Source organism: Taudactylus pleione, unplaced genomic scaffold, assembly GCF_031769625.1.
Source record: "Taudactylus pleione unplaced genomic scaffold, aTauple2 ptg000329l, whole genome shotgun sequence".
NCBI classification, from domain to species: domain Eukaryota; kingdom Metazoa; phylum Chordata; class Amphibia; order Anura; family Myobatrachidae; genus Taudactylus; species Taudactylus pleione.
This window is the reverse complement of record NW_028284730.1, coordinates 12,320,615-12,339,183: the sequence shown is the minus strand read 5'-3', so window position 1 is coordinate 12,339,183 and position 18,569 is coordinate 12,320,615. Positions and strand designations below refer to the sequence as shown.

The 18,569-nt window shown below is 47.1% G+C and overlaps 1 protein-coding gene across 3 annotated transcripts in view; it reads right to left on the bottom strand.

Annotated features, from left to right (window-relative positions):
* PIWIL2 (piwi like RNA-mediated gene silencing 2) overlaps positions 1-18,569 on the bottom strand; it is a 348,242-nt gene that overhangs the window by 115,031 nt on the left and 214,642 nt on the right. For all 3 annotated transcript variants that reach the window (XM_088443404.1, XM_088443405.1, XM_088443403.1), the window contains exon 14: positions 3,084-3,224. In XM_088443404.1, coding sequence (XP_088299530.1) covers positions 3,084-3,224 — 141 coding nt within the window. The remainder of the gene's footprint in view (positions 1-3,083; positions 3,225-18,569) is intronic.

Below are 18,569 nucleotides of genomic sequence, written 5' to 3'. Positions count from 1 at the left end.
AGTACTGGAGTGAAAGCGACCGTAAGGGATGGCCTCGAAGGCCGCCACCATCTTCCCCAGGAGTCGGATGCAAACATGAACCGAAATCTGACGATGTCGAAGGACCGTCCTGACCATCTCCTGAATGGAAGTTACCTTGACCTGAGGGAGGAACACACGCTGAGACAATTTGTCCATGATCATTCCCAGAAATTGTAACCTCTGCGTCGGTTGCAGATGAGACTTGGAGAAATTCAGGATCCATCCATGATGAATGAGGAGACTGTGTGTCACTGTGATGTTCTGTAGTTATTGGTCCTTGGAATGGGACTTCAGCAGAAGAATCTGCAGATAAGAGGAGACTCATCACAGCCATGACCTTTGTGAATACCTTGGGGGCTGATAAGCCGAAGGGTAAGGCCTGAAACTGGAAATGTGAATTCCGAACTGCGAATCTCAGAAACGCCTGGTGAGGAGGCCAGATAGGACTGTGAAGTTAGGCGTCCTTGATATCTAGAGATACCATGAATTCGCCTTCCTCTAGGCCCGCAATCACTGACTGAAGAATAACGTCTTCCACCGGCAGCTGGTCTCTCATTCCATCAGCCAATTGTTTTGCCCAAAGCTCAATGGCTTTGTTAGTCCAGCAGCTTACAATTGCAGGACGCAGTCACCCCTGCAGCTGTGTAAATGGATTTGAGAGTGTTTTCCAATCTCCTGTCAGATGTATCCTTCAAAGACGTGGCTCCAGGAACTGGAAGCATGGACTTCTTAGACAGCTGTGATACTAATGGATCTACTGTAGGAAGAGTCTCACAGGATTTTCTGTTATCTGCCGGAAACGGATAAAAGGATAATAACTGTCGGGACATCTGAAATTTTTTATCCGGATGTTCCCAAGCTGATGTTAGATGGGAATCTAGCTCTTCCAAGACCTGTTTCTTTAGAAAGTAAGACTGCCGAGCAGGATCTGTGTCCTCCTCTTCTACAGTACCTGTCGGATTGCAGAAATTAAAGCCTCTATCCCTTCGCATACTGGCTCAGACTCCTCCTGGATTTCTCTAGGCGAATTGGGAGCATATTCGCTTTCTTCTAAATCTGGCATATCCTCTTCCTCCGATTGGAGGACTGAGGATAACGGTCTCTTTTTTGAGACCTGAGGGGAGGATCCCGTTTTGGTACGGGAAATAGACATGGCTTTGGAAATCCCCATGGATTTAAACAAGGACCTCGCCCATGCTGGCTCTTCTAGAGCCGTTGTTCCGGAAGCCTCTCTTTCTTTGCGAGAAGCCTCCAGCTCAGCAGACAGAGAGGACATAACGGATGTAACCTGCGTCCAAAACGGAGGTTCTGACATCCCAGCAGAATGTTGCTCAGTATTGCAATTATCAATCGGGAGGTAGATGAATGCCCCTGAGTAAATTTAACCGCACACTTTTTGCAGGTAAATAACTTTTGTGATGCCTTTGATTTGCCAGTCATGCTATATACAGACCCCACACAAACATAAAAGTGTAGTGAAATACGTCAGAAGTAGTAGAAACTGGGATACAGAGAGACCGGAAGAGAGCCACACCAGCCCTAATAGCTCCCCTAGCAGTGCCAGAAAACGTTAGGCATAGGAGGAATAACCACTGACAAATAAGTAGTTACTGACCTGCCTTAGATGCTCTCCTGACCAGCCTAAACCCCACTGTTTTACTTACAGTCCAGGAGTAGGCTTGTCCAGTTTCATACAGCAGCTCAGATGCGCAGCGCACGCTGAAAGCCTCCGGAATGGCTGCCAGCATGCTGCAGGGAAGCGCTGCGGCAGGGCTCCGGAGCTAAGCTCCGTCCTCCCCCGCTAGGCGCTGGCTTTTGAAGAAGGGGAATGGAACCTGCAGTATGAGTCGTCCCTGCAAGTGCTATCTGGCTGCTAATCGGGGCAGCCTGCTGCTATAGCGTACTGCTTGTTTATAGTTAACCTGGCTATCCCATTAATTGGGGAGCCAGGTAAAACTTATGGGCTGCGGACTGCCAGTGGCGGCTGTGACTGTTGGGGGTCCGCTATGCACGCTGCAAGCAGCGGTATGCGGCACCCCCTGTATGGAGACGGAGGTCTCTGAAGTTGGGGGACCCCAGGCGAAGTGCATGCACTTGCAAGCGGTTCCTCCCCGGCAGCTCCCACAGTGCAGACAGGCTGTGCAGCTGTTACCTGTCTGTCATCAATGCTTGATGTTCTTTAGATAGCCTAAAGCTCGAAGAGGAGTGTTAAATCACTTCCAGCTCCACTCGGGCACAAACTTAGATTGAGGCTTGGAGGGGGGTATAGAAGGGGAGGAGCTAGTCACACTTATAAAAAAAAATGTTCAGTGTCCCCTATGGAGGAAGGAGAAACAATACTGCTTGGACACCAGGAAGAGGATGGTGAAGTCATCTTAGATATGAATTACTGGGATGTAGATATGCCTGCACCAAGGAAAGTGAAGTAAATCAATCTATAATGTCCTGCCCACAAAAAAACTGAAAGAACCCCAAATACTAGTGCTAAATTTGCTACAGCAAGGAAAGGGAAGAGCATTGTAATGAAGCCGCTTTGTCTCACATGTGGAGCATTTTAATTTGCAAACCTCTCTCCTGTCACCTTGGAATCCCATATATATCTGATCTGATCTACCAATGCAAAGGTGGCCACTGTACTACCAGGTACTGGAGGAAAGGGGAGGCCACTGGTCACCCCTTCCTCCCCAATATGCTTTGCTGACCATAGATAAGTGGCAATGGAGCGATAGGTGACTCCTCATCAGTGCTAGGCTGCCAGGTTCATCCCATTGCTTTAGGGTCCCATAAAATAGGACCAGATATAAGGACGCAGTGTATAAGAAAGCAATCTCCTGCCACTCTAGCTGAGGCTAGAAATAAAATAAAAAACAATATTAAGCGAGAAGAGCATGTCCATTATTCACCTTCTATGCATGTGGCGAATAATGAACCCATGGAGAAGCAGATCAGCATCATTTATGCCCTCTTACTGCAGAAGGTGTAACACAGTTATACGTTGGCAGAAGCACTGGTGCAGTAACAGAGAAAATCTTATGAAACAGTAACACAGAGGGAATTCCTACCATATGTATATTGGAGTCTATCTGCAGTCCCCATCTCTGAAGCTCGCTTACTGCATCCTCGCTGCTCTCAATTCTTTTAATCAGCTTTCCAAGGGAGACGTAGTGCTGGTTGGGACTCAAATGGATCTGTTGGGTCACATTCTAAAGACAGAAAAACAAGAGGGAATCCATGAAACTATTGCATCTGTGAAGGCATGGCGGTTGCGTTACAGTGATGGCATCTAGTGAACTTTAATATCATTTATTAGATATATAGATGCAAAATGTGACAAGAAACATTTAACCATAAAAGAGAAAATGGTACATATACAGAAATGCCATATGGCATTATACTTAGTGATGAAAAATCACATTAAAATAAAAAGTAAACAAAAAAAACAAAAACCAACAATAGGCAACATAATAAAAGATTTTCAACAACATAGTCCTAAGTATCGATGGAAAAAGTAGAAGTAAACTTGATGGGAGATAGAGGAGAACAGTAGGATATTGGGGAAAAGGAAAAGGGAGGTAAGGAGGGGAAGAAGGGGGTTTAAGCAAGCCAGGGGAACGCCCAAAAGGGAATCAAGATTGTAATTATGGGTCACGGTTCATGTAAGAGCGGAGAGGGTTACTGCCTGGGAGGAGTACCAGGGAGGCCACACTGAGTGCAACTTGTCCACTGTATTATTCAGAAGACTAGTAGTGTAATCCTCTTAGATGCTAACCAGATTCTGTTCAGGAGTTCTTGACGAGTTGGAGTGTTTCTTCCAATTACACGCCAACTGATATTTGGCTGCATAGGAGATGTGACAGATCAGTTTGTTAGTATTTTTGGGTGTTTGGCCAACTAGGGCACACAGCAGTAGGTTGGCAGGGTAAAGGGAGAGACGTAAAGTTATAACGGTCGATATAAGGGAGCGGACCATGTTCCAAAATTGAATAATTCTTGGGCAGGTCCACAGGTATGAAAAAATGTGCCAACTTAGCCTCCAACACAGGTCAGAAGTGCTAGGATATATTTGATGATGGCGCTCTGGGACCAGGTACCATCTAGTAAAAACTTTATATGAGTTTTCTTGGATAGACACAGTAAGAGAACATTTCGAAATAGCAAGACGTATTGTTTCCCAAGAATTATCACCCAGTGGGTATTACAAATCTGCCTCCCACGCAAGTTCATGGGTAGTAAGTGAGTGGTACTCCAATGTCAAAATAGAGTAGTATAGAAAGGATGTAGTACTCCTGTCGGTAGGTGGTATATGCAAAGCCTTTCTAAAGGAGAAGAATTTAGAGACGCAGGGTAGAAAGACAGGAGGAAACGAAATAGCGAATTTTGTAAGTACTGGTAGTGGGAGGAGTTGAGGATGTTATGTTTTTCCTGGATGTCACCAATAGACTGTGGGGCTAATTGTCCTACAATATGATGGAAACGAGTGATACCTGCCGCTATCCAGAAAGATACCATAGTGGGTGAAAGGCCTGGCTGGAAAGAAGGATTGTTCCACAAGTGGCTCTGAGGAGACGGGTATGTGGATAGAGCAAATTTGTTATTAAGATTGCCCCATACGGAGAGTGTCAGAGCTACTGCTGGGGTTGAGAGGGCGGATCGAGGTCTGTATTTGCGTAGCAGCCAAAGCAGATAGGAGATTGAAACCACACCTACCAGAGCACTTTCAAGATCAACCCAGCGTTTAGTAAAATTAGGAGAGTGCCAAGCAACCATTTGACTTAAACAAGAAGCATTATAGTACCGTAGGATCATAGGTAACCCCAGGCCTCCGTCAGATGATCGTCTAGCTAAAATATATAGTGTTATGGTAGACTTACCGAGATAACTCCTTTCCTTCGAGGTCCATAGGGTCCACATGGATACAATGGGGATATTATGGTTGGAAGACCAGGCACCAGACAGTAAAGAACTTTGCCTCCCAGAATGTCCTGGGACCTCCTCCATATATACCCTGCCCCTAGACATAGGACTTCAGTTTAGTTAGCAAGCCTAAAGGCAGTAGAAGGAACCTAAGAAGACCACGTAGCAGCCTTGCATAATTGTTCAGCAGAGGCACCGCAACTGAATGCACACGATGGCCTTACAGACAGAGTAGAATGCGCGGTCATCGTGCTTGGGACAGTAATATCAGCCTGTGTATACACCTGGGAGATAAATCATATGTATCCATCTCGCCAGAGTCTGTTTACTAGCTGGCCATCCACATTTGTGAAAACCATATAATACAAAAAGAGAATCTGATTTTCTAACAGAATTCGTGCGCTCCACATAAATATGGAGAGCACGGACTACATCCAAGGAGGCTTCACCTACAGAAAGGTCTGGAGGCTGAAAAGCTGGAACAACAATTTCTTCATTCACATGAAAACGGGAAACTACCTTAAGAAGGTAACCCTCCCTTGTACAAAGAACAGCTTTATCCTGGTGAAAAATAAAAAATGTGGAGCGACAAGAGAGAACTGCCAAATCCGAGACTCTGTGAGCAGAAGAGATAGCAGGACGAAAATTATGTCTTTGCACTTCAAATCGACAGAGTCAAAAGGTTTAAATGGGCAAGCTTGTAACTCCTTAAGAACCAAAGACAAATCTCATGGTGCTACAGGTGGAACAAAAAGGAGGCTGAACCCGCAAAACTCCCTGGAAAAAAAATTCTAACATCTGGTAATGAAACAATCTTCTTCTGGAACCAGGCTGATAGTGCAGAATCCTGCCCTCTTAAAGTAGCCAGGCGGAGACCAATGTCTAATCATGCCTACAGAAAAGCCAGAATCCTGGACATTTTGAATACCTTAGGATCATATTCCTTATGGGAATACCACTGCCCAAACGAATGCCAAACTCTGTAACAGATGTAGGCAGAAGCAGGCTTCCTTGCCCTAAGCATCGTCTGAATAACTGAACTGGAAAATCCCTTTGTTTTTAGGATTGAAGTTTCAAGAGCCACGCCGTCAAAGCTAGACAAGGAAGACCGTATGTCGGCAGGGACCCTGCATTAGCAGATCCTGCCACAGAGGAAGAGGATACGGACTGTCTACTGACAGATTCTGTATGCCGATGAACCAATGATGTCTGGGCCAAGCTGGAGCCACCAGTATTACTGTTCCTCCTTCCTGCTTGAATTTCCTGAGAACGCTTGGAAGCAGGGAAATTGGAGAAAAGAGATAAGCCAACCTGAAGTTCCATCTTACTGCCAGTGACTCCACGAAGGCTGCTGATGGGTCTCTGGACTTGGACCCGTACCTGGGGACCTTGTGGTTGTGGCTTGACGCCATGAGATCTATCTCTGGTAGACCCCATTTGTTTACTAGGAGCTGAAACACTCCCCGATGGAGAGACCACTCTACGGCGTGAATGTCCTGGCAACTTAGGAAGTCTGCTTCCCAATTGAGTATTCCCGGAATGAATATTAAGATGACGTTCTGCCCAAATGAGAACCTTTGTCACTTCTTTCATGGCCGCATGACTTCTTGTGCCTCCTTGATGATTGAGGTAGGCAACTGTAGTCCCGTTGTCGGACTGGATCTGGAAGCAGGTCCTGTGCCCTGACTAGTGCTTGGTATACTGCTCGCAGTTCCAGAATGTTTATTGGCAGATGACTTTCTTGATCTGTCCATCTCCCCTGAAAGGTGTGAAGACCCGTCACTGCCCCCCATCCGCGAAGACTGGCGTCCGTGGTGAGGACCACCCAATATGGAATCCCGAACGAGCGCCCTTTGTTTAGATGCTCCTTTTCTAGCCATCACAAGAGGGAGTGACGAACCTTTGAGGTGAGAGAGATCATCTGGGACCGTATTGAATGATACTGTCCATTACACCTGCAGAGAATAAACATTGGCAGAGGCCTTGAATGGGAGCATAGCCCACCATGTCTAAGATCGATACCATTGATCCCAGCATCTGCATTGCTGACAGAATGGATACTCTTTGCCTGCTTATCAGCTTGTGCATGCGCATTGATAATGCCACAATCTTGTCCTCTGGCAGAAACACCCTATATGCCTGAGAATCTAGCAACACTCCAAGATGAATCATGTGCTGTGTTGGAGAAAAGTAGAGATATGGTAAGAACTTATCCTTGTTATCTCTTTTTCTACGAGGTCCATAGGGTCCACAGGAAATCTTGGGGTATAGGTGATGACGAAGACATCAGGGCACCATGCAGTTACATTTTTTCTCCCAGGATATGCAACGGGGCCTCCCTCTACACCCCGTCCCCGGGCCGGAGGCTCCTCAGTTATGTAGCAAGCCAAAGGCTGGAGGATAAAAAGGAGAAGAAAGTCTGGAACACACTAGAATCACATTTTCACACCAAAGGAGACGGAAGAGGTGACCAGAGCGAAGCCCATCTGAAGCACAGGTGTGCCAGGGCGGGTGGACCTCGTAGAAAGAGATAACAAGGGAAAGTTCGTACCATCTCTCTACTTTTCTACTTCAGGGTCCATAGAAGGTCCACAGGAAACCTTGGGGATTCCCAAAGCAGTACCCTCAAGGGCAGGGACGCTCCTGTGCAGAAAGCAGAATCCGCCGGCCGAAGGAAGCATCCTGAGTGGCAAAGGTATCAACGGCATTTTACCTCAAAAAGGTCTGGATAGAAGACCACGTGGCCACCTTACAAAGCTGTACAGCCTAGGCACTACGACTAGCTGCCCACGAAGGGTCTACAGACAGAGTAGAATGAGCAGTAACAGAGGACGGGACTGGAAGGCCCTCCTGAATGTAAGCCTCAGAGATAGTCATGCGAAGCCATCTAGCCAAAGTTTGTTTATTGGCTGCCCATCCTCTCTTGTGTAAACCATAAAGAACAAACAAGGAGTCAGATTTCCAAAGAGAACTGGTACGATTCACATAAATTCTGAGGGCACGTACCACATCCAATGAGACCTACCCTGCCGAGAGGTCTGAGGGATTAAAGGCCGGCACAATAATTTCTTCATTAATGTGGAAACTAGAGACCACCTTATGAAGGAACCCAGGGCGAGTTCGAAGCACTGCCCTGTCCCTATGAAAAACTAGAAATGGGGAATGACAAGAGAGAGCCCCTAAATCAGAAACTCTTCTGGCGGAAGCAATGGCCAGAAGAAAAACAGTCTTGGCAGTAAGCCATTTGAGATCCACTGAGCCCAGCGGTTCAAATGGAGGGCTCTGGAGAGCCTTAAGGACAACAGCCAAATCCCAAGGCGCTACAGGAGGGACAAAGGGAGGCTGGATACGAAGGACCCCCTGCACAAAAGTGTGGAAGTCAGGAAGAGGAGCAATCCTTCGCTGGAACCACACTGAAAGGGCCGAGATATGGACCTTCAATGTAGCAAGGCAGAGACCAAGGTCTAAACCCGCTTGCAGGAAAGCCAACACTCTGGGTATCCTAAACACTTGGGGGTCGTAACCTCTGGGACGACACCATTCAAAGTAGGTATGCAGCACCCTGTGGTAATTCCTGACAGAGTCAGGTTTGTGTGCTCTGAGCATGGTGTTAACCACAAAGCCGGAAAAACATTTAGATCTTAAGAGGGATGTCTCAAGAGCAACGCCGTCAAAGACAGACGACCCAGATCTTGGTAGAGGCAAGGACCCTGAGACTACAGGTCCGGACGTTGAGACAACAGCCACGGAGTGTCAATGGAGAGACTCCGAAGATCTTAGTACCATGGATGTCGGGGCCATGCTGGAGCCACCATCAGGACCATGCCTCCCTCTTGTTTGAACTTCTGAATTCTCGAGGAAGGAGGGAGATTGGAGGAAACAGGAACACAAACTGGAAGGTCCACTTGACTGACAGAGCGTCCATCAAGAGAGCACTGGCGTCTTTTGTCCTGGACCCGCACTGAAACAGCTTGTGATTTAGTCGAGAGGCCATGAGGTCCACGTCTGGAAGGCCCCACCTGTCCACTAGTAGTTGAAACACTTCTTGGTGAAGAGACCAATCCCCTGGATGCATGTCGTGATGGCTTAGGAAGTCCGCTTCCCAATTCAGCACTCCTGGAATCAACACCGCAGATATGGCTGGTAGATGGCCTTCCGCCCATGTCAGAATGCGTGACACCTCTGTCATTGCCGCCTGACTTCGAGTTCCTCCTTGACGGTTTAGATAAGCCACTGTTGTGGCATTGTCTGAATGTACTTGCACAGGTTTTCCATGAAGCAACAGCCTGACTTGCTGCAGAGCCCCGAGACTGCCCGTAGTTCCAATATATTGATTGGAAGTGCAGATTCCTCTGCGGTCCACCTTCCCTGAAAGGAGTGTGGACACTTCACTGCGCCCCAGCCCCGAAGGCAGGCATCCGTCGTCAGAAGGACCCAGTCCGAGATCCAAAAGGGACGCTCCATGGTGAGGTGAGCAGTCTGTAGCCACCAGGTTAGCGATAGGCGTACCTCCGGAGAGAGCACCATCATTTGAGTGCGAGGATCAATAGCTGCAGAGTCCGGGAATGAAACTGGGCATACTCCACCATGTCGTATGTCGAAACCATGGATACCAGTAACTGCATTGCTGAGTGGACTGACACTCTGCGATTGTGAAGGCATCTGCGTACACGCGTTCGCAACGTGGAGATCTTTTCTGCTGTCAGCAAAACCTTTGCTGTTGTGAATCCAACAGGGCTCCCAGATGGAGCATCCTTTGAGATGGAATCAGTGAGGACTTTTTCCAATTTATCAACCACCCGTGTACCTGGAGCACAAATATAATTAGCTGCAGGTGGAGGTGAAGTACCTCTGAGGACACTGCTAATAGCAAGAGGTCGTCCAGGTATGGAAACAGGTGGATCCCCTGCAGCCGCAGATGGGCTGCCATTACCGCCATGACCTTTGTAAACACCCAAGGTGCAGTTGCAAGGCCAAACGGCAGAGTCTGAAACTGGAAACGTTGTTGTGACACAGCAAACCTGAGAACACAATGGTAAGCTGAAACAATCGGAATTTGCAGGTATGCATCCTGAATATCCAGGGATACCATAACATCCCCAGGTTCCATAGCCAGTATAACTCAGCGTAGCGTCTCCATTCTGAACCAGGGTAACCTGAGGAATTTGTTTATGGACCTGAGATTGAGAATCGGATGGTAAGAACAGTTTGATTTTTGGACTAGAAAAAGTCTTGTATAATACCCTGTTCCCCTTTGTGACAACGGGACCAGTACAATGACCCCTGCCTGCAGCATGGATTGTACCACCTCTTGAATAGACACAGCCTTGTCCGAGTTTTTCGGAAGTCCTGTGCAAAATAATTGATGGGGAGGCCTTCTGTGGAAAGAGAGGGCGTACCCCAGAGAGACCACTTCCTTCACTCAGGAATCTGTGGTAGTTTGACACCAGTACTGGGCGAACTGAAGAAGTCGGCCTCCCACCCTGGGGTCCCCCAGGAGGAGGCCCGTCCCGTCAGGCGGATGGCTTGTCATCAGGCTTGGCAGTCGGATGTCTGGTACTCCAGAGCTGCTCTTAAGCCTAGCAGATTTCTTGGCGGTGGATGACCTGGGAAAGGACTAAGGACCTCATTCAGAGTCGGTCGTTGTAAGGTAAAAGTGGCCGGATATGCAAATGAAGCGCTCGCAAGTTGCGTCGTTAATATGTGATAGTTAGCTGGACGAGCGAGGGGAGGATGGGGCCATAAGACTAAAAATACGCCCCCTTCTCGTTCCCATTACACGTCATCTCCGGGCATATAAGGATTAATCGAGACCATCGGAGCTGGTCGTAGAGCTTACCCTCTCTTAAGCACTACGATCAAGTCAGTGTTAAAACCTCCCATGTCACATGTGCCATGACACTACTTAGTTAATTATGCACTCCCATAAAACGCTGTTTGCATAGTCAGGCACGCCTGTGTTCGGATCTCCACTCCCCCGTTCACAAGCACCTTCCCGTTACCACCAACAAACGCCTCATCCTGTCACTCAAACTAACGACCTGGCCAAGTTGTAGGAGAGAGAAATTTCTGATCGTAATAGCTAGTTTGCGCACGCGAATTGCGAATTTTACGCATGCGCAGTTTAGCGAACATCGGTGGCGTACGACTGTGCGGCGGCAACGACCGACTCTGAATGATGTCCTATGTTCTAGCCTTACCTGGGGCCCGATAGGTCCGAAAGGACGAAGTCCGAGCCCACGAAGAGGCAGGAGCAGAAGGCAGACAAGCCGACTTTGCTGCTGCTAAGGTATTCACAATCTTGTCAAAATCAGGGCCAAACAAGACTTTACCGTCACAAGGCAAACATTCCAACCCCTTCTTGGATTCCGCATCAGCTCTCCAAGAATGGAGCCACAGAGAACGGCAAGCCGCAATGGCCGCCGAAGATACCCTGGCATTTAGTAGGCCAATATCCAAAGCTGCCTCATTTATGTAGGTAGCCGAATCTCTGAGATTTCCCACCAGATTCAGCTGTTCCCTAGTAGCATTAGAGGCTAAGGATGTCTCAAGGCTATTAGCCAACATTCCATGGCCCGAGCAATCAAGCAAATGGCCATGGCTTGTCTGCACGCAGCCCCCGAAAGGGAATAAACAGATTTAAGGCATATCTCTACCTTTCTATCGGTAACATCCTTCAGGGACGACATGGAAGACATAGGAAGCACTGCGCTTCTTACCAAGCGCGTGACATGGGAATCCACCACCGGTGGAGTCTCCCATTTGGAAAAATAATTCTCAGCAAAAGGGTAAGCAGAGACTAGATGCCTCTGCGGTTGATACCGCTTTCCAGGCGTTTTCCAAGCTACTTCCAAGTGATTCACCAATTGGTCAGACAATGGGAATGTAGCCTTAGTCACATTTTCTTCCAAGAAATATGCAAGCCTAGATTTAGGCGCAGGAGGCTCATCCTCAAAGATCAGGGCTGCTTTTACAGCCTGTATTAGCCTTGGAATATATATATATATATATATATATATATATATTTGGAGTATTTAACAAGCTGCTTTTGGGTGTATAAGAGGACCACCTTGGTGAAGCCTGAATAAGGACTCATATACCAATGCCTGTTGTTCTGGGTCATTACGGTACGCATGCCATTTTCTAAATAGAGTGTGCTGCATATTTTACATAATACTACACAACAACTGATTCTTCTGGAGAACATACAGCTGCCACCGCAAAAACGGGATTATAGTGGATTATAATATCCGTATTTTTATAAAGTAACTGCATTTACACAGAAACATACGGGATTGAGCGCTGTTGCAGTACCTCACTTTATTATATATATATATAGCACAGGACCGGCACTCATCACAAATGTTCATTGCTTTTGCCGGGTGCCCCCACAATACGGGAAGATAGAGACCAGGAGGTGCGGCACTCACTGGTCCGTGAGTGCCGCACCTCCTGGTCTGTGTTTATCTATATTATATATATATATATATATACATATATATATATATATATAGATATACACACACACAGTCAGGTGCATAAATATTGGGACATTGACAGAATTTTCATATTTTGGCCTCTATTCACCACCACAATGGCTTTGAAATTAAACAAACAAGATGTGCTTTAACTGCAGACTTTCAGATTTAATTTGAGGGTAATTACATCCAAATCAGGTGAATGGTGTAGGAATTACAACGGTTTCTATATGTGCCTCCCACTTTTTAAGGGGCCAAAAGTAATTGGACTATCAACTCAAAAGTTATTTCATAGACAGGTGTGGGCTATTCCCTCGTTATTTCATTATCAATTAAGCAGGTAAAAGGTTTGGAGTTGATTCTAGGTGTGACATTTGCATTTGGAATCAGTTGCTGTCGACTCTCAATATGAGATCCAAAGAGCTGTCACTATCAGTGAAGCAAGCCATCATTAGGCTGAAAAATCAAAACAAACCCATCAGAGAGATAGCAAAAACATTAGGTGTGGCCAAATCAACTGTTTGGAACATTCTTAAATAGAAAGAACGCACCGGAGAGCTCAGCAACACCAAAAGACCCGGAAGACCACAGAAAACAACTGTGGTGGATGACAGAAGAATTATTTCCCTGGTGAAGAAAAACCCCTTCACAACAGTTGGCCAAATCAAGAACACTCTCCAGGAAGAAGGTGTATATGTGTCAAAGTCAACAATCAAGAGAAGACTTCACAAGAGTGAATATAGAGGGTTCACCACAAGATGTAAACCATTGGTGAGCCTCAAAAACAGGAAGACCAGATTAGAGTGTGCCAAACAACAACTAAAAAAGAAGTTACAGTTCTGGAACAACATCCAATGGACAGATGAGACAAAGATTAACTTGTACCAGAGTGATGGGAAGAGAAGAGTATGGAGAAGGAAAGGAACTCATGATCCAAAACATACCACCTCATCAGTGAAGCATGGTGGTGGTAGTGTCATGGCGTGGGCATGTATGGCTGCCAATGGAACTGGTTTCCATGTATTTATTGATGATGTGACTGCTGACAAAAGCAGCAGAATTAATTCTGAAGTGTTTCGGGCAATATTATTTGCTCACATTCAGTCAAATGCTTCAGAACTCATTGGGCGGCGCTTCACAGAGCAGATGGACAATGACCCGAAGCATATTGCAAAAGCAACCAAAGAGTTTTTTAAGGCTAAAAAGTGGAATGTTATGCAATGGCCAAGTCAATCCCCTGACCTGAATATGATTGAGCATGCATTTCATTTGATGAAGACAAAACTGAAGGGAAAATGCCCCCAAAACAAGCAGGAACTGAAGACATTTGCAGTAGAGGCCTGGTAGAGCATCACCAGGGATGAAACCCAGCGTCTGGTGATGTCTATTCGTTCCAGACTTCAGGCTGTAATTGCCTGCAAAGGATTTGCAACAAAGTATTAAAAAGTGAAAGTTAGATTTAGGATTGTTTAGTTTGTCCCATTACTTTTGGCCCCTTAAAAAGTGGGAGGCACATAAAGAAACCGTTGTAATTCCTACAACGTTCACCTGATTTGGATGTAATTACCCTCAAATTAAATCTGAAAGTCTGCAGTTAAAGCACATCTTATTTATTTCATTTCAAAGCCATTGTGGTGGTGAATAGAGGCCAAAATATGAAAATCCTGTCAATGTCCCAATATTTATGCACCTGACTGTGTGTGTGTGTGTGTGTATATCTATATATATATATATATGTGCAATATAGCAGGAACTGTATTAACCCACTGAGGGGGCAACACCTGTGAAGGTGTAGGAGATTGCAGCAGGTTTTGTGCTGGCAAAAGGTCCTGTTGTTGAAAACTGAACTGAGGAAACATAGGAGGGCCTGCTAAATGCCCTGCATTGGTTGTTTGTGCTTTTGCAGCACCCCCATGGCGGCTGCTGCTGAATGGCTCAAGCCTCAGAAGGACCCGAGGCAGTCTAACACCGGAAACATAACTCCTCAGAGGCTATGTCCCGTGCCTTAAACATTGCTGTACATTTTTTTTACAGAGCAGTAAAGAGCATCACATCTGCGACTGCCACACCTGCCATCACCCGTGCTTATGGCCTTTTCAGAACAGCAGAATAGGTAGAGGAATAGCAACAAGAGAATGTATAGTTTTTAGCAAAGAAAACAGACAGAGCTAGCATACAGTCGCAAACAAATGCAGAAAACAATAATACTTGCACTTAATGGCACTTCCTTAAATCAACTACATAGGCTCAGGGCCTGATTCAGACCCGGACGCAAGCGCTTTGCGCTCGCAACCGGGTCGATGGTGGGCCAGTGCGCATGCTGAGTGACAGCTCGCCCCCTTTGGTGGGTGGGCCGGGGAAGTGGCTGCCCAAACTGAGGCGTTCCCATGTGAATGCCTCCGTTTGGGGGCAGCCCCACTGACATCACCCGTGATGTCAGTGGGAGAGATTTCGGCACTGTTAGAGCCGAAATCTCTCTGGGGCCTGCGGCAACGAGACTCTACCACAAGGGTCTCGTCGCAAGCCCGATGGTCGCGATAGTCTTGACCATCGCGACCATCTTCCTGGCCGCTCGCTATAGCTGTGGGTGGTCACCCACAGCTATGTGAGTGGCCAGGAGGCCGTTCTAAAAAAAAATAGCCCGGACCTGATTCAGAGCGAGTGCTCTGTCAGAGCGTCCGGCTCTGAATCAGGGCCTTGATGTCTAGTAGGACAAAAAGTCCTACATACACTGACCACCAACCAGAGGAAAGGTATGTAGGTGGTCCCGTTCTCTGCACTGCTTGTGGAGATCAGCGACACACAGCCAGAAGAATGACCATCGAATAACTCATGGGGAGGCGGAGCTGGAAACAGTCACAGATCAAGCCAGACCACAGTGGAAAGGCATGTCCAGCAGCGGCGAGGAGCCGGCTGTTAGACAGTGAAGGCTGCCTCCCCTGGGCAGCGTTTAACCCCTGGGACGCTGGAGTGTTCCGAAAAACTCCAGTTCCAAGTGGCTTAGTGTGGATACAGGACTCAGTGCCTGGCCACACTTGCTGTCATTCCCCAGGGTGTCCCCCAACCCTGAAGGAAAAAGACTGCGTCTCTGCACGCACCAACGCGGTGCGTGTTGCTTACCTGCACCCCTTGGCATCCAGCCGCAGTCTAGGAATCCTCTGGGATCCCTGCTAGCCAAGACCCCCGAGGCTCACCGAGAGGCACGGATCAGTACCGGCGTCTCAGCACCAGCGGGGTGATGATGCAGCCAAGCGAACTTCCACTGGACTGTTCAATGCTGACCGCACTTAGATAAACTTGAAATTTTCAGGGCTGTTTGTAACAGCCCCACTGCAATACAGTGACCCGACCAGGCACCAAACGAAACTGAGGAGCCTCCGGCCCATGGATGGGGTATAGAGGGAGGCCACGTTGCATCCTGGGAGAAAAATTTAACTGCATGGTGCCCGGATGTCTTCGTCATCACCTATACCCCAAGGTTTCCTGTGGTCCTTGTATAGACCCTGAAGTAGAAAGTGATGATTTCTTCCAATTGATGATCCAGCCATGCCTTTGTAGGCAGGCTATGGTCAGCAGAAGATGGTGTTGCAACAACCCCCGGCGTCTGTGCCAATATCAGAAGGTTGTCCAGAAATGGCAGTATTCTGATTCCCTGACGCCTGAGATAGGCCGTCATGACCGCCATTATTTTGGTAAATACCCGGGGAGCCGTAGAAAGGACAAAGAATAGAGCCTGAAAATTGGTAATGTTGCTGAAGGACAGCAAACCTTAAAAATTGCTGGCGGGATGGGATAATTGGAACATGCAGATATGCATCCTGAATATCCAGGGATACCATGTAATCTCCAGGCTCCATAGCCAAAATAATTGACCGGAAAGTTTCCATGTGGAATTTGGAAACATGGATAAACCTGTTGAGGGTTTTTAAGTTCAATATAGGGTGATATTCCCCATTTGGTTTCTGGACCAGAAATAGATTTGAATAATAAGCCCTTTCCTGTTGAGAAATAGGGACTGGAGTATCTCCCTTGCTGCAGCAGGGAGTGGATTGCTTCCTAAAAAACCAAGGCCCTGCCCAAATCCGATGAGGCTTTGTGGCAAAAAACCTGTGGGTGTCTCCTGAAAGTGAGGGCATACCCGAGAGACCACTTTTCTCGGACCCTGACATCTGTAGTTGTTTGATGCTAACAATCCGCAAACATAAGAAGTTGGCCCCCTTCCCTGGGATCCCTCAGGAAGAGGCACGCTCCATCAGGCCGAGGGCTTATTGTCTGGCATAGAGGCTGAACGTCTTGTTTGGCCAGACCCCTTAGTTTGTCGCTTAGACTTACGAAAACTATTCGGCTTGGAAGAAGTCTGTTTTTTTGGTTTTCCACTGAGGACGAAAAGAAAACCTTTTAGTTCTACTATGTGACGTAGATGGCAGACCGGCTGACTGAAGCCGCCAGAGTAGAGATTATGCTATCCAGCTTTGCTCCAGAGAGAACCTTTCCATAAAAAAGTAAGACTTCCAGCGCCCTCTTTGATACTGTATCAGCTTTCCAAGACCTTAACCACAGGGCTCTACTTGCAACTATGGATGCTGCTGATTCCTGTATATGGGATATATTCATCATCTGTTCTCTGGTAGCATTTGGTAGGGAATATTCCAATGCCCCAATCCATTATTCAACTGCTTTAGCAACCTAGACTCCAGCTATATTCGGACGGGTAACCACTCCAGATGATGAAAACATCACATTAAGAGAAGATTCAATCTTTTTATCTGTGGAATCTTTCAGAGAAGAAGCCTATGGAATAGGCAATGTAGCCTTTCTAGTTAGATGCGTTACATGAGCATCCACAGTAGGAGGTACCTCCCGCCCCATGGGGTGAAAACATATGTGGACACCTCATCCAAGGAGGCATCGCTGGAGTAGCCAAACAATCCACCACCTGCATCATACCCTGGGACAAAGAAGCAACCCAAGATGGCTCTTGTCCAACAACAGGTAAACCGGACTGGGGAGGTGGCTCTTTAACAAAGACAGCAGACACACCCCCCTTAATGTTCTATGAGGACACATAAGCTTTACATGATATACATGAAACCAACACAGGTGGCTCTCCCTCCTGTTTCACTTGATCTTTTAACATGTTTAAAGTAAAAGGCAACAATTGCAAAGTAATGTGATAGCCTTCACAAATTCTAAATAATGTGAAGCACTGAAAGAAATAACAGTGACAGTTATAATTGACAGATGGAAAAAAATCATAGTCAGTCAGCAGCTAGCAAACAGTCACATACAATGCATATGTACTATAACTGACCCAGACCCTCCTGAGACCAACAGCTATCAGGGGCACTCTGTGGACCGTGAGCGTCTCATACACTTGGAGGGCAGGTAGAGCAACCCAGACGCGCAAAACTGAGGAGGTGCCGGGGCAGCGCCTACCTCCCCTAAGCTGCATTAACCAACCGGGTACGCTGGCCTAGTGGCAGCAGATATGCGTCTGCTGCCTATCCCCGGCGTCAGACGATAAGGCCTCGGCTAGTGTAGTAAGGACGCGGACAATCCCTGGTACTTACAGCAGCGGCTTCTGGTGCGTCTCTACACTAGAAGCAAGGATGGCCACGTGCGAATCGCCATACCTGACATCTCTGAGCATCCGGTGCAGTCCAGGTCACAGCATTGCTGCTAGCTAAGCTCAGTCACAACCCGCCAAAATCACCAGCACAATTACTGATGTTGCTGCCCGGCGGAGGTAGATGGAGTCTCAGCCCGTGCATCTTAATACAGACGCTTAGTAAAGCCAACTCAAGAAAACAAAGTAAAATAAATCATAAAATTAAAGCTCAGGACCGCCTAAACAGTCACCTGTATAAAAGGTGCGTCTGAATCCTGCCACCAAACGAACAAACTGAAGTCCTATTGCTAGGTGCGGAGTATATATGGAGGAGGACCTGGGGTATACTGGGAGCCAAAGTTCTTAACTATTTGGTGCCTGGTCTTCCAACCATAATATCCCAATGGTATCCCTGTGGATCCCTATGGACCCCAAAGAAAATCTCGACGTATGCAGGACTATAGTTCCAGATAAATTTACAATACAAAATTTGGAGTAGATTTAGAACTCAAATTGGTACCGCGACCGATTGCATCTGAAACAAGTAC